General features: G+C 35.7%; 1 protein-coding gene and 1 long non-coding RNA gene across 18 annotated transcripts in view; one reads left to right on the top strand and one right to left on the bottom strand.

The window, feature by feature from the left end:
* Positions 1-14,296, bottom strand: part of LOC116465528 (uncharacterized) — a 153,038-nt gene that overhangs the window by 14,000 nt on the left and 124,742 nt on the right. For 5 of the 9 annotated variants that reach the window (XR_009212936.1, XR_009212929.1, XR_009212930.1 and 2 more), the window contains 2 exons: positions 3,805-3,969; positions 970-1,083 (listed from right to left, as the gene is read on the bottom strand). This is a non-coding gene — a long non-coding RNA (uncharacterized LOC116465528). Of the gene's footprint in view, positions 1-969; positions 1,084-3,804; positions 3,970-6,959; positions 7,187-8,724; positions 8,940-14,296 lie in introns of those variants that run through there. The other 4 variants (XR_009212932.1, XR_009212933.1, XR_009212934.1 and 1 more) reach the window with 4 other exon arrangements.
* The window catches only part of MAP9 (microtubule associated protein 9), a 48,465-nt gene that overhangs the window by 23,362 nt on the left and 10,807 nt on the right, over positions 1-14,296 (top strand). For all 9 annotated transcript variants that reach the window (XM_058436851.1, XM_058436849.1, XM_058436853.1 and 6 more), the window contains 6 exons: positions 654-724; positions 2,284-2,452; positions 3,007-3,096; positions 4,831-4,992; positions 5,115-5,260; positions 5,442-5,574. In XM_058436851.1, the coding sequence (XP_058292834.1) occupies positions 654-724; positions 2,284-2,452; positions 3,007-3,096; positions 4,831-4,992; positions 5,115-5,260; positions 5,442-5,574 (771 nt within the window). The remainder of the gene's footprint in view (positions 1-653; positions 725-2,283; positions 2,453-3,006; positions 3,097-4,830; positions 4,993-5,114; positions 5,261-5,441; positions 5,575-14,296) is intronic.

Raw genomic sequence — 14,296 nt, 5'->3', positions numbered from 1 at the left:
GGATGTGTTTATTATATCTGTGCTCTCACTTTACCACTAGCAACCATTCACTAATCACTAATATAATCATTCTCCATTAAAGTCTTTTTGTTGGTTTCTCATCACAAGAATTCCGTCCAGACTCCTCATCGCTGCCTAGTGATCTCACCTGGTTCTTCCCAGACCATGTCTTCCTCCGCTTTCCCTGCCATTCACTATGCTTCAGCTCCATTCACCTCTTTCTGTTTTTCAAAGATATCAGGTTCTGTCCCTTCTCAGGCTTTTACCTCTTGCTGTTTCTTTCTTTCATAGACCTTCAGCTGGGCCCTTTGCACTCATTATATGTCTTAGCTCTGATGTCAGCCCCTCAGGACAGCCTTCTCTGACCAACTTCTTTAAAGCAGCTCCTCAACCCCACTCTAGTCATTCTCTGTCACTGTACACTATTTTATCTCCTTCATGAGTCATGTTTGCTTATATATTTATTTTTGGTGATCCATCTCTAGAATTTAATGTTCTTAAGGGCATTTTATTCACTGATTTGTTCCCAGTGTCTACTGTGTTTGACACATAGTAGATGCTTAAAGAATAGTGATTTACTGGCAGTTTGTCTTCTAAGCCTAACAAGGATAGTTGTCATGAATAAATCATCTTTGGCATTTTCTGTTTAATAGAAAACAATTGAAGATAGAAATATGAAGAATAAAAAGTCAACAAATAATAGAGCATCCAGTGCATCTGCCAGGTAATAAAGTTACCAATATTTGTCATTTATGGGCTTGCATTCTGGCAAAGCTAGTTTTAATTTAACTTTCATAAAGTAAATTTCATTTGGTGTTACTGTATTTTCTCTTTATTTCCATTTCATAAAATGGAAGTAGTTACTTCACGATAAAACCCCTTGGTTGATGATATTATTTTAAATAAAGTAATTTATAAAAAGTAAGTCTATTACTGATTGTTATAGTGCCTGGAATGTTTATGCAATACCTTTGCTCTCCAGGATCGTCCTAGGAATATTTTTCTTCATTCTTAATGTCAGTGATTAGGGATTCTCTGTGCTCCACACTGCTTCTGGAATAGAACTTCTTTCTCCTACTTTTCCTGAGACATGCAATATAAAATGGTAATAAAGCTGAAGTCTAGCAATGATACTTATTCATTATCAAGCATCATTGTCTAACATGAGAAATTGTACTGAAAGCCTTCAGAATCTATGAACTAAGTAGGTTTATTAAAATGATTATCTATATAGCTTCATTCACACCAATGATAATGAATGCCTAACTCATAAGTGCTAATCAAAAACCTTCTGAATCTTTAAAATTATCGTTAGTCAAATTATCATTAATCAAATAAAACAGAGCTAGCAAGCTTTTTCTGTAAATGGCCAGTTAGCGCATGTTTTAGGCTTTGTAGGCGATACAGTCTATATTGGAACTATTCATTTCTGCTATTTTAACAGGAAAGCAGCCACAGGCAAAACTTAAGTGAATGATTACAGCTATGGTGCAATAAACTTTGTATACCAAAACCAATGGCTGGCCAAATTTTCCCACCAATCCCTGACATAGATGGTACTATTCTTTCTAATTTTATATTTGGAATGCTTCATGTAACAAAATGATGAAAGAAAATATTAAAAGAGTGATTATAACCTACTGTATTGTTCTTTCCATGTAACTTGAGAAGTGGTCCATATTTCTTAAAACGTTTCTAATTACAAATATTTAAAAAGAGCAGTCATTTTAAAGCTATATAACTTAAAGCTGTAAAATTTAAATTATGTTGAAGGGGACATAATTTAAATATGTCCCCTTCAACATAATTTAATATTCTTTGTATACCAAGACTGTACATTTTACCTACATCATTTTCAAAGTAATTATAATTTGTTAAATTATAATGTAGTTTTCAATTTTTTTTTTGAGATGGAGTCTCACTCTGTTGCTCAGGCTGGAGTGCAGTGGCATGATCTCTGCTCACTGCAACCTCTGCCTCCTGGGCTCAAGCTATCCTCCCACCTCAGCCTCCAGGGTAGCTATGACTACAGGCATGTGCCACCAAGCCAGCTAATTTTTTGTATTTTTGGTAGAGACAGGGTTTCACCACGTTGCCCAGGCTGGTCTGTAACTCCTGAGCTCAAGTCATCCACCCACTTTGGCCTTCCAAAGTGCTGGGATTACAGGTGTGAGCTGTCATGCCTGGCCAGTCTTCGAATATTATACGTGCATATTCTATCAGATCTCTCTTCTACCAAATGCAATTGTAATATTTTGTCTTGATTCATTTGGATCTTTTCAGATTAATGACCTCTGAGTTTTTGAAGAAATCTAGTTCTAAAAGGAGAACTCCATCGACAACTACCTCTTCTCACTATTTAGGGACTTTAAAAGTCTTGGACCAAAAACCTTCACAGAAACAGAGCATAGAACCTGATAGAGCAGATAACATAAGGGCAGCTGTTTATCAGGTAAAAAAGGAAAATATTTTTAAGAGGAGAAGAATGATCACTTTCATAAGCCTACACTGTTTATAAAGAATAAAGTAATCCTGATAGAAAATGATGGTTTAATACTTATATTTATTGAGAAAGACTTTCCTTTTAATACATGAGTAATCATATTTTACTAAATTATTTGCTTCCACACTTTGCATAACTGATCATAGTTGTTTTTAAAGAAAGAATATGCCATTGCAATTTATAGAAATATAGCACAAGCCAAAACATTGTAGTCTGTATATGTTTTCATTTTTTTCTTCTTGAAGTTTACATGAACAAAAGGAGTTATTATGAACAAAAAGTTATTAAATTTTTTCTTTCCTGAGATGATGTTAGGCATACATAGAAAAAAGATCTTATTAATTTATTCACAATTCTAAAAGTCTTTTTTTGTCTTTTTTTAAAGTAGAATAGTATACTTTAGAAAATTGTACATGTGAATTTCAGAGAAAATGTTAATATAAAGAATTCTAATTCATTTAAGAAATTTTAAATATTATATAACCTTTTTCTTGTTCTCATAGGAGTGGTTAGAAAAGAAAAATGTATATTTACATGAAATGCACAGAATAAAAAGAATCGAAAGTGAAAACTTAAGGATCCAAAATGAACAGGTATTCTGACATATAGAAGTAAAAATGTTTTGGATTTTTTTTTCAGTAAAATATCCCTGAATATATAACTTTTCTAAATCAGCTTTTTAAATGGCAAAGTAACTTGTATATTAAAGAAATGATTTCTGGTTTTACCTCTGTTTTACTTTATACATTTTAGTTTGATATAACTGTTTTACATGAAAACATATTTTAATTTTGTATATGTATAGGATAGCTTTGTTCCTGCTGATTATGAAGTTATTATTGTTTATAAGCACGTAATTCACTTTTAAAAGTTGACTTCATTTAGAACTTAACCAAGAAGGCCAGGTACTGTGGCTCACGCCTGTAATCCCAGTACTTTGGGAGGCCAAGGCAGATGGGATTCCTTGAGGTCTGCAGTTCGACACCAGCCTGGGCAATGTGGTGAAACCCCATCTCTACTAAAAATACAAAAATTAGCCAGGGATGGTGGTGGGCACCTGTAATCCCAGCTACTCAGGAGGCTGAGGTGGCAGGATCACTTGAACCCGAGAGGCGGAGGTTGTAGTTAGCTGAGATCGTGCCTCTGTACTCCAGCCTAGGTGACAAGAGACTCTGTCTCAAAAAAAATAAATAAATAAAAGAAAGGCACGAGAAGGTAAAGGATCATTAGACACTAGTTAGCCTTAAATTTTCCTCTTTTCTGTCTTGAATTTTATAAGTATCTTCAAGTCCAACCCCTACCTGAGCTCTTGATTTGTATCCTTTCCCATCGAATGGAGGTGAACTTTTGTTCCTGTCTCTTCTGTACTGAGTCTCTTCCTCTAACTCCTGCTTGTAATACGCTCAATTATTTCCTATCTTCTAAAGTCAAACTTCTGGACAAAAACTCCAGCGTGCTGTTCAATACTAAAAATAGATTTAGAAGAAAAATATTTTCCAAAGTGAACTGCACGATAATGCCTCAGTAGTGAAGGGAGCAGCCCTCCAGGGGGCGTGTCTGTCTGTTAACCACGTTCATAGCAGTATGCTGCTGTCGTCAGTGCCATACCCCTTCTCGTTTGATTTTCACAGCTCTGTGAGGTAGATAGTACTTTGACTTCTAAATTATGTTACCCCAATATTGAGGTTTTATGTCATTTAATATTGAACAATAAAGCAAACATAGAATGTTATGGGATTAGATTGAAGGAAGTAAAATAATAACTTGCTATACAGTCTCCAACCTGTTTTTCAGTCGAGCACATACTTTCAACATTTGGAATACATTTGTGCAGTAAGAACTTTATGTTTTGATACTATTCAAAATTAAGATTTAAACCAAAAATCTGCATCTTACTGCATGGCTTGGCCAATTTGCCTTACTCTAACTTACTTTATAAGCCCATAACTTTACTGATTTTTTCAAATATTTTATTATGAAAATTTTACTATACCACTTAGCCTATTACAGTTTATTTTGATATAATTTGTTTAGTACACTTTCAAAAATAATAGTTGACATCTTTCTCATTAATAGGTCAATATGTGATAAATGTTTTTAGAAAAGGACGTTTTAAAACCAATGAATAATTCAGATAACATTCTTTGTAAATTAACTTATCTAAGCCATTCTAAATAAATTACCTACTTTGAAAATTAATTTCTAAGTATAATGAATATCAGAGGACTAAAGATAAATGTATATGTGCATATTTATACCTAGCCATATTTGTGTCTATATATATATACATATATATGTATATCACTCTATTATTTTTTCCAATGTAGAAAAAAGCTGCTAAAAGAGAAGAAGCATTAGCATCATTTGAGGCCTGGAAGGCTATGAAAGAAAAGGAAGCAAAGAAAATAGCTGCCAAAAAGAGGCTTGAAGAAAAAAACAAGAAGAAAACTGAAGAGGAAAATGCTGCGAGAAAAGGAGAAGCACTACAAGTATTCGAGAACTTTGCACATCTTAATTATTTTAAAACATTTGAAATCCAAATTAATGATTAACCATATTTTTATTTATTTTCAAATATTCACAGTAAGAAAATTATTCTGAACTTTTTCAGGCTTTTGAAAAATGGAAAGAGAAAAAGATGGAATATCTTAAAGAGAAAAATAGAAAGGAGAGAGAATATGAAAGAGCAAAGAAACAGAAAGAGGAGGAAACTGTTGCCGAGAAAAAGAAAGATAATTTAACTGCTGTTGAAAAATGGTAATCCAAAATCATAAATATTTTGATATATTTTAAATTAATAACACTTCAGGATTTTATAAAATTTATTTACTTGAAATTTAGTAATGCATTTCAATTTCATTACTGTCAAAGATGTACTAGAGAATCTTTATTATATATTTTCCTTTAACTCTCCAGTGTTTTATACTATGCTCTATAGGAATGAAAAAAAGGAAGCTTTTTTCAAGCAAAAGGAAAAAGAAAAAATAAATGAGAAAAGAAAGGAAGAACTGAAAAGAGCTGAGAAAAAAGATAAAGATAAACAAGCTATTGATGAATATGAAAAATGGCTGGTAGGTATTTGTCAAAGCACTTGTGTCTTTTTCATGTACCTTTTGTGTCATTTCTGTCCCTAATTCTAATTCTGTTTGCTCCAGACCTACTGATCATTTCTACCTGGAATCTACTTTGTTGAATTCAAGCTCTCCTCCTGCATATAGCATATTTTCTTTGATTTAGTCATTTCTATTAATGTTTCTACTATTCCCTCAAACACCCAGGCTTAAAACCTGTTACAATCTTCTTCCATACCTGCGTCCCCACATTTACCATTTACTATTCATGCCCATTCTTCCTTTGCTGTGATTCTCACATCTAACATAGAAAGAAGACAAGTATACTATTGAGGGTACTATGTGGTGGAACTTGGTCATGACAAAAAGTAACACTGAATTTAATAGTGAGAAAATTCTTCCATCTTTTATTCTCTTTTGATATTTCTGATGACCTCAAGGAGAATCTCTTATTTAGGCATTTTTAATGAAAGAGAGCAGGTTTGAGGTTTAGGAGGAGCAATAGCTAGCTGAACCAGATATGTGTATATATTTGATTTCACTTTACTTATCTTTACAGAAGTTACTTTTTGTTGATGTCAAGCAAAATACTATTTTCCATTTTAGAATATCAATATAAATATGCATTTTGTCCATTTTTATATAAGTAATACATTACTATGAATAAATACTTTACATAAGTAGGTAACACATTCGTATGAATAGTTAACGTATTTATGTGATTCAGCAACCAAAATTATAGTATTTTTGCACTAGAAGTCTATCCAGTCAGGTTTCCTATCAAACTTTAAAACAACTCATACCAATCAACTAAATCATCCAGGTTATTTTTGATTTGCATTTCTCTGGTTAGAATTGAGCTTGAATATCTTTTCATTTGTATACAGGCCATTTATCTATTATTTTCTCTGTAAATTGTCATTTCATAGACTTTGCACACTTTTCTATTAGATCATTGGTTTTTTTTCCTTACTGATTTCTAGAATCTTTTGTTTTGTACTAGGGAAATTAGCCTATCGTTTTTTATATGAGTTGCAAATATTTTCCCCCACTATATTGTTGGTTTCCTGGCTTTCCTTATAGTATCTTATGCCATGAAGAATTTAAATTTTAGGTGTCAAATTTATGTCTTTTTTTTTTGGCTTTTGATTTTCAAGCATAGTTGAAAAGACTTCCACAATTTGAGGTTAAACAAAATTCTCTCATTTTTCTTCTAACAACTTTGTTACTTTAATATCTTAATGTTTTAACATTTGTTCTGCTTAGAATTTACCCTGATACGTGGTGGGAAATATGATTTCAACTTTAGTTTTTCCAAATGTATCCTTTATAAAGTAGCCCATTTTTACCCATTGATTTGAGGTGCTGCTTCTATTATATGATACCTTCTTATATTTTCGGGTCTATTTCTTAACTTTCTGTTCCATTGGTCAGTCTCGTGATTCCAGTGCCACACTTCCATTATTAGGCTTGATGTGTCTAAATATCTGCTTGGATTCATCTCCCTTTATAGTTCTTCTTTCAGAGTCTTTCTGACCAGTCTTGTTTATTTATTTTTTCCATAAACTTAAGAATCAGCAGTAGTTAGAAAGGTACATGGGACCAAAATGAGCTATTTAAAGATAGGATAAAAAGATAAAACAATAACAAACTTAAGAAACATGCCAGACCAGCATAAAGAAGGAAAATTGTAGAACTCTCCTGAACAACACAAATGAAGACTTGAGAAAATGGATCAGAATTGCCCACGCACAGAAACACACTTAACCTCATAGTGATGTTATAAAGATGTCAGCTCTCCCTGAAGTAATTTAATGCAATCTTAACAAAAGCCAGCAGGATTTACTCTGTGTGTTGACTTTAGTACTGCTATATGCTAATTTGACACAGAGAAATAGTAATAAAATAAGGTAATCAAAATTGGTTCAATTTTGAATGAAAAAGGTAGTGTTTCATGATGATTTCCTTAAGTTAATCTGTTAAATAATGCTATGTTCTAAAAAAAATTTTAAAGGCCACTTATATTAAGAAGATATACACTGACTGCTAGTATCAATTAGGGAAATTAAATGTAAACATTTGAGTTTTCCATTTTAATTCCATATCTTCATGAAAATGGAATAGAATTTCTTTAATAAGTCACATTTAGGTACACTATTTTTAATTATAGTACTTAATTACATTGTCATTCTCATCAGTCCTCTGAAGAACAAGAATTCCTCAAAGACCAAAGACAAAATAACATGTTTGATATCTAGTAAAATGTCTGCAAATATAGTACACCTATAAACACATAAACATACATGTTACAGATCGGTTCTCCTTCTTACCAAATTCTTACTGAAATTTGTTTGCAGATAGAATAGAAAAATTGCCCCTATATAGAAGTCTAATGACTTCAATTTTCATGGAAAACAACATCTCAAGCTTTTTGTACACAAACTAGTTTGAACAGTAAGCATTTCGTGGGTAATTGCTTTAGGGGAAAGTTAGTAGCCAAAGATCAGGTAAGACTAAAATATTTTTCTTGCCAATTACCAGATTAATTCATCATTACCTTTAGTAAGAAAATGAGCAAAAAGCTCAATTTTCCACAGATGAATGTCAGAAGGACTTTTTAACAAGGTTCTTTTAATTACTATCAAGGTAACTATTGATCCTTTTGAATTGATATTACAGTTAATATAATTGTCTATTTGCTACCCTGGATTTACAGCTCCCTGCTAGTAAGATGAAGCATATTTCAAGTTACTGTCCCCCCATGTTAAGTGAAATTACAAAAAGAGATTTATTCAGTCAATTTCTATGGACACAGTCTGGTGACTGCTTTTCTTCTGCCTAGCTAGATGGTCTGCCTCTCTCTAAAATATTAAAATGATTGAAGATGATCTAATTACAGCTTTGCTTTTTTGAATTAAAATTCTGAAAGGAAGTTTCCTCTTTCTTTGCCTTATTAGAAATAGCAAGCAAACAAACATGCAGACATTCTTATGACATGGAATGAGGATATGGGTGTTAACATTGACAAAAAAAAACAAACCTCCCACTTCACTTTGTTTGTTACGTGTGAATGGAAATCTTGTACTGTATTGCCATATTATTCTTGTGGCATTTATATATATACTGATGAAAAGATGCATACATACCTAATCATTTTCCATAATGCCTCTCCTCCCAAGCCATCAACCTGCAGAGGCAGGTTTCACTAAGGGTCTTCCTGCTCCTTGAGGAGTTGTTGATTTCCTCCTCCTGCAGCTGTCACCTCCTTTGGCTGTCATGCTTCCCTGGTGTTCCCCTCACTTCTCTGCCTGGCTTCTATGTCATTCGTTGAATTCTTTTACCTGAGTTCTGCATGTTAACATGGGCTGTCAAGCCCCATATAATCTTAGTCCTCATCCACTTTTTTCTCACCTGGTGCCCCTCTTCCGTTTCTTGTCTCCTGCCTTCTGCCAAGCCTTAGTCACAATGGATATTTTTGTTGCCTCCCACAGCACAAATTTTTTTCCCACTCTCAGAGCCCTCACCACTACTGTTTGCTTTGCTTGCAAAGCTCTTCCCCGATATTTATCATGAGTGGCTTCTCTTATCCATCATGTCACACTTCAAAGGGACTTTCCCTGAGTCCATTTTTTGTTAATAATAACGTGTGCATGTGTCTTTATAGCAGCATGATTTATTGTCCTTTGGGTATATACCCAGTAATGGGATGGCTGGGTCAAATGGTATTTCTACTTCTAGATCCCTGAGGAATCGCCACACTGACTTCCACAATGGTTGAACTAGTTTACAGTCCCACCAACAGTGTAAAAGTGTTCCTATTTCTCCATATCCTCTCCAGCACCTGTTGTTTCCTGACTTTTTAATGATGGCCATTCTAACTGGTGTGAGATGGTATCTCACTGTGGTTTTGATTTGCATTTCTCTGATGGCCAGTGATGATGAGCATTTTTTCATGTGTTTTTTGGCTGCATAAATGTCTTCTTTTGAGAAGTGTCTGTTCATGTCCTTCGCCCACTTTTTGATGGGGTTGTTTTTTTCTTGTAAATTTGTTTGAGTTCATTGTAGATTCTGGATATAAGCCCTTTGTCAGATGAGTAGGTTGCAAAAATTTTCTCCCATTCTGTAGGTTGCCTGTTCACTCTGATGGTAGTTTCTTTTGCTGTGCAGAAGCTCTTTAGTTTAATTAGATCCCATTTGTCAATTTTGGCTTTTGTTGCCATTGCTTTTGGTGTTTTAGACATGAAGTCCTTGCCCACGCCTATGTCCTGAATGGTATTGCCTAGGTTTTCTTGTAGGATTTTAATGGTTTTAGGTCTAACATTTAAGTCTTTACTCCATCTTGAATTAATTTTTGTATAAGGCATAAGGAAGGGATCCAGTTTCAGCTTTCTACATATGGCTAGCCAGTTTTCCCAGCACCATTTATTAAATAGGGAATCCTTTCCCCATTTCTTGTTTTTGTCAGGTTTGTCAAAGATCAGATAGCTGTAGATATGCGGCATTCTTTCTGAGGGCTCTGTTCTGTTCCATTGATCTATGTCTCTGTTTTGGTACCAGTATCATGCTGTTTTGGTTACTGTAGCCTTGTAGTATAGTTTGAAGTCAGGCAGCGTGATGCCTCCAGCTTTGTTCTTTTGGCTTAGGATTGACTTGGCGATGCAGGCTCTTTTTTGGTTCCATATGAACTTGAAAGTAGTTTCTTCCAATTCTGTGAAGAAAGTCATTGGTAGCTTGATGGGGATGGCATTGAATCTATAAATTACCTTGGGCAGTATGGCCATTTTCACGATATTGGTCCTTCCAACCCATGAGCATGGAATGTTCTTCCATTTGTTTGTATCCTCTTTTATTTCATTGAGCAGTGGTTTGTAGTTCTCCTTGAAGAGGTCCTTCACATCCCTTGTAAGTTGGATTCCTAGGTATTTTTTTCTCTTTGAAGCAATTGTGAATGGGAGTTCACTCATGATTTGGCTCACTGTTTGTCTGTGATTGGTGTACAAGAATGCTTGTGATTTTTGTACATTGATTTTGTATCCTGAGACTTTGCTGAAGTTGCTAATCAGCTTAAGGAGATTTGGGGCTGAGACAATGGGGTTTTCTAGATATACAATCATGTCATCTGCAAACAGGGACAATTTGACTTCCTCTTTTCCTAATTGAATACCCTTTATTTCCTTCTCCTGCCTCATTGCCCTGGCCAGAACTTCCAGCACTATGTTGAATAGGAGTGGTGAGAGAGGGCATCCCTGTCTTGTGTCAGTTTTCAAAGGGAATGCTTCCAGTTTTTGCCCATTCAGTATGATCTTGGCTGTGGGTTTGTCATAGATAGCTCTTACTATTTTGAGATATGTCCCATCAATACCTAATTTATTGAGAGTTTTTAGCATGAAGCGTTGTTGAATTTTGTCAAAGGCCTTTTCTGCATCTATTGAGATAATCATGTGGTTTTTGTCTTTGGTTCTGTTTATATGCTGGATTACATTTATTGATTTGCATATGTTGAACCAGCCTTGCATCCCAGGGATGAAGCCCACTTGATCATGGTGGATAAGCTTTTTGATGTGCTGCTGGATTCGGTTTGCCAGTATTTTATTGAGGATTTTTGCATCAATGTTCATCAAGGATATTGGTCTGAAATTCTCTTTTTTGGTTATGTCTCTGCCAGGCTTTGGTATCAGGATGATGCTGGCCTCATAAAATGTGTTAGGGAGGATTCCCTCTTTTTCTATTGATTGGAATAGTTTCAGAAGGAATGGTACCAGTTCCTCCTTGTACCTCTGGTAGAATTCGGCTGTGAATCCATCAGGTCCTGGACTCTTTTTGGTTGGTAAGCTATTGATTATTGCCACAATTTCAGAGCCTGTTATTGGTCTATTCAGAGATTCAACTTCTTCCTGGTTTAGTCTTGGGAGGGTGTATTTGTCGAGGAATTTATCCATTTCTTCTAGATTTTCTAGTTTATTTGCGTAGAGGTGTTTGTAGTATTCTCTGATGGTAGATTGTATTTCTGTAGGATTGGTGGTGATATCCCCTTTTTCATTTTTTATTGCGTGTATTTGATTCTTCTCTCTTTTCTTCTTTATTAGTCTTGCTAGCGGGCTATCAATTTTGTTGATCTTTTCAGAAAACCAGCTCCTGGATTCATTAATTTTTTGAAGGGTTTTTTGTGTCTCTATTTCCTTCAGTTCTGCTCTGATTTTAGTTATTTCTAGCCTTCTGCTAGCTTTTGAATATGTTTGCTCTTGCTTTTCTAGTTCTTTTAATTATGATGTTAGGGTGTCAATTTTGGATCTTTTCTGCTTTCTGTTGTGGGCATTTAGTGCTATAAATTTCCCTCTACACACTGCTTTGAATGTGTCCCAGAGATTCTGGTATGTTTTGTCTTTGTTCTCGTTGGTTTCAAAGAACATCTTTATTTCTGCCTTCATTTCATTATGTACCCAATAGTCATTCAGGAGCAGGTTGTTCAGTTTCCATGTAGTTGAGTGGTTTTAAGTGAGTTTCTTAATCCTGAGTTCTAGTTTGATTGCACTGTGGTCTGAGAGACAGTTTATTATAATTTCTGTTCTTTTACATTTGCTGAGGAGAGCTTTACTTCCAACTATGTGGTCAATTTTGGAGTAGGTGTGGTGTGGTGCTGAAAAAAACGTATATTCTGTTGATTTGGGGTGGAGAGTTCTGTAGATGTCTATTAGGTCTGCTTTGTGCAGAGCTGCGTTCAATTTCTGGATATCCTTGTCAACTTTCTGTCTCGTTGATCTGTCTAATGTTGACAGTGGGGTGTTAAAATCTCCCATTATTATTGTGTGGGAGTTTAAGTCCCTTTGTAGGTCACTCAGGACTTGCTTTATGAATCTGGGTGCTCCTGTGTTGGGTGCATATATATTTACGATAGTTAGCTCTTCTTGTTGAATTGATCCCTTTACCATTATGTAATGGCCTTCTTTGTCTCTTTTGATCTTTGTTGGTTTAAAGTCTATTTTATCAGAGATTAGGATTGCAACCCCTGCCTTTTTTTGTTTTCCATTTGCTTGATAGATCTTCCTCCATCCCTTTATTTTATGTGTGTCTCTACACGTGAGATGGGTTTCCTGAATACAGCACACTGATGGGTCTTGACTCCTTATCCAGTTTGCCAGTCTGTGTCTTTTAATTGGAGCATTTAGCCCATTTACATTTAAAGTTAATATTGTTATGTGTGAATTTGATCCTGTCATTATGATGTTAGTTGGTTATTCTGCTCATTAGTTGATGCAGTTTCTTCCTAGCCTCGATGGTCTTTACAATTTGGCATGTTTTTGCAGTTGCTGGTACCGGTTGTTCCTTTCCATGTTTAGTGCTTCCTTCAGGAGCTCTTTTAGGGCAGGCCTGGTGGTGACAAAATCACTCAGCATTTGCTTGTCTGTAACGTATTTTATTTCTCTTTCACTTATGAAGCTTAGTTTGGCTGGATATGAAATTCTGGGTTGAAAATTCTTTTCTCTAAGAATGTTGAATATCGGCCCCCACTCCCTTCTGGCTTGTAGAGTTTCTGCTGAGAGATCAGCTGTTAGTCTGATGGGCTTCCCTTTGTGGGTAACCTGACCTTTCTCTCTGGCTGCCCTTAACATTTTTTCCTTCATTTCAACTTTGGTGAATCTCACAATTATGTGTCTTGGAGTTGCTCTTCTCGAGGAGTATCTTTGTGGCGTTCTGTGTATTTCCTGAATTTGAATGTTGGCCTGCCTTGCAAGATTGAGGAAGTTCTCCTGGATAATATCTTGCAGAGTGTTTTCCAACTTGGTTCCATTCTCCCCATCATTTTCAGGTAAACCAATCAGACGTAGGTTTGGTCTTTTCACATAGTCCCAAATTTCTTGGAGGCTTTGTTCGTTTCTTTTTATTCTTTTTTCTCTAAACTTCCCTTCTTGCTTCATTTCATTCATTTCATCTTCCATCACTGATACACTTTCTTCCAGTTGATCGCATTGGCTACCGAGGCTTCTGCAATCTTCACGTAGTTCTTGAAACTTGGCTTTCAGCTCTATCAGCTCCTTTAAGCCCTTCTCTCCATTGGTTATTCTAGTTATCCATTTGTCAGAGTAGTTTGATCGTCTGAAGCCTTCTTCTCTGAACTCCTCAACATCATTCTCTGTCCAGCTTTGTTCCGTTGCTGGTAAGGAACTGTGTTCCTTTGGAGGAGGAGAGGTGCTCTGTATTTTAGAGTTTCCAGTTTTTCTGCTCTGTTTTTTCCCCATCTTTGTGGTTTTATCTACTTTTGGTCTTTGATGATGGTGATGTACAGATGGGTTTTTGGTGTGGATGTCCTTTCTGTTTGCTAGTTTTCCTTCTACCAGACAGGACCCTCAGCTGCAGGTCTGTTGGAGTTTGCTAAAGGTCCACTCCAGACCCTGTTTGGCTGGGTGTCAGCAGCGGTGGCTGCAGAACAGCGGATTTTCATGAGACCACAAATTCAGCTGTCTGATAGATAGTTCCTCTGGAAGTTTTGTCTCAGAGGAGTACCCGGCCGACTGAGGTGTCAGTCTGTCCCTACTGGGGGGGTGCCTCCCAGTTAGGCTGCTTGGGGGTCAGGTACCCACTTTAGGAGGCAGTCTGTCCATTCTCAGATCTCCAGCTGCGTGCTGGGAGAACCACTACTCTCTTCAAAGCTGTCAGTCAGTCAGACAGGGACATATACGTCTGCAGAGGTTCCTGCTGAATTTTTGTTTGTCTGTGCCCTGCC

The sequence above is a fragment of the Hylobates moloch genome, unplaced genomic scaffold (assembly GCF_009828535.3).
Source record: "Hylobates moloch isolate HMO894 unplaced genomic scaffold, HMol_V3 SCAFFOLD_3, whole genome shotgun sequence".
Taxonomy (NCBI): domain Eukaryota; kingdom Metazoa; phylum Chordata; class Mammalia; order Primates; family Hylobatidae; genus Hylobates; species Hylobates moloch.
This window is presented reverse-complemented; position numbering and strand designations above follow the sequence as displayed.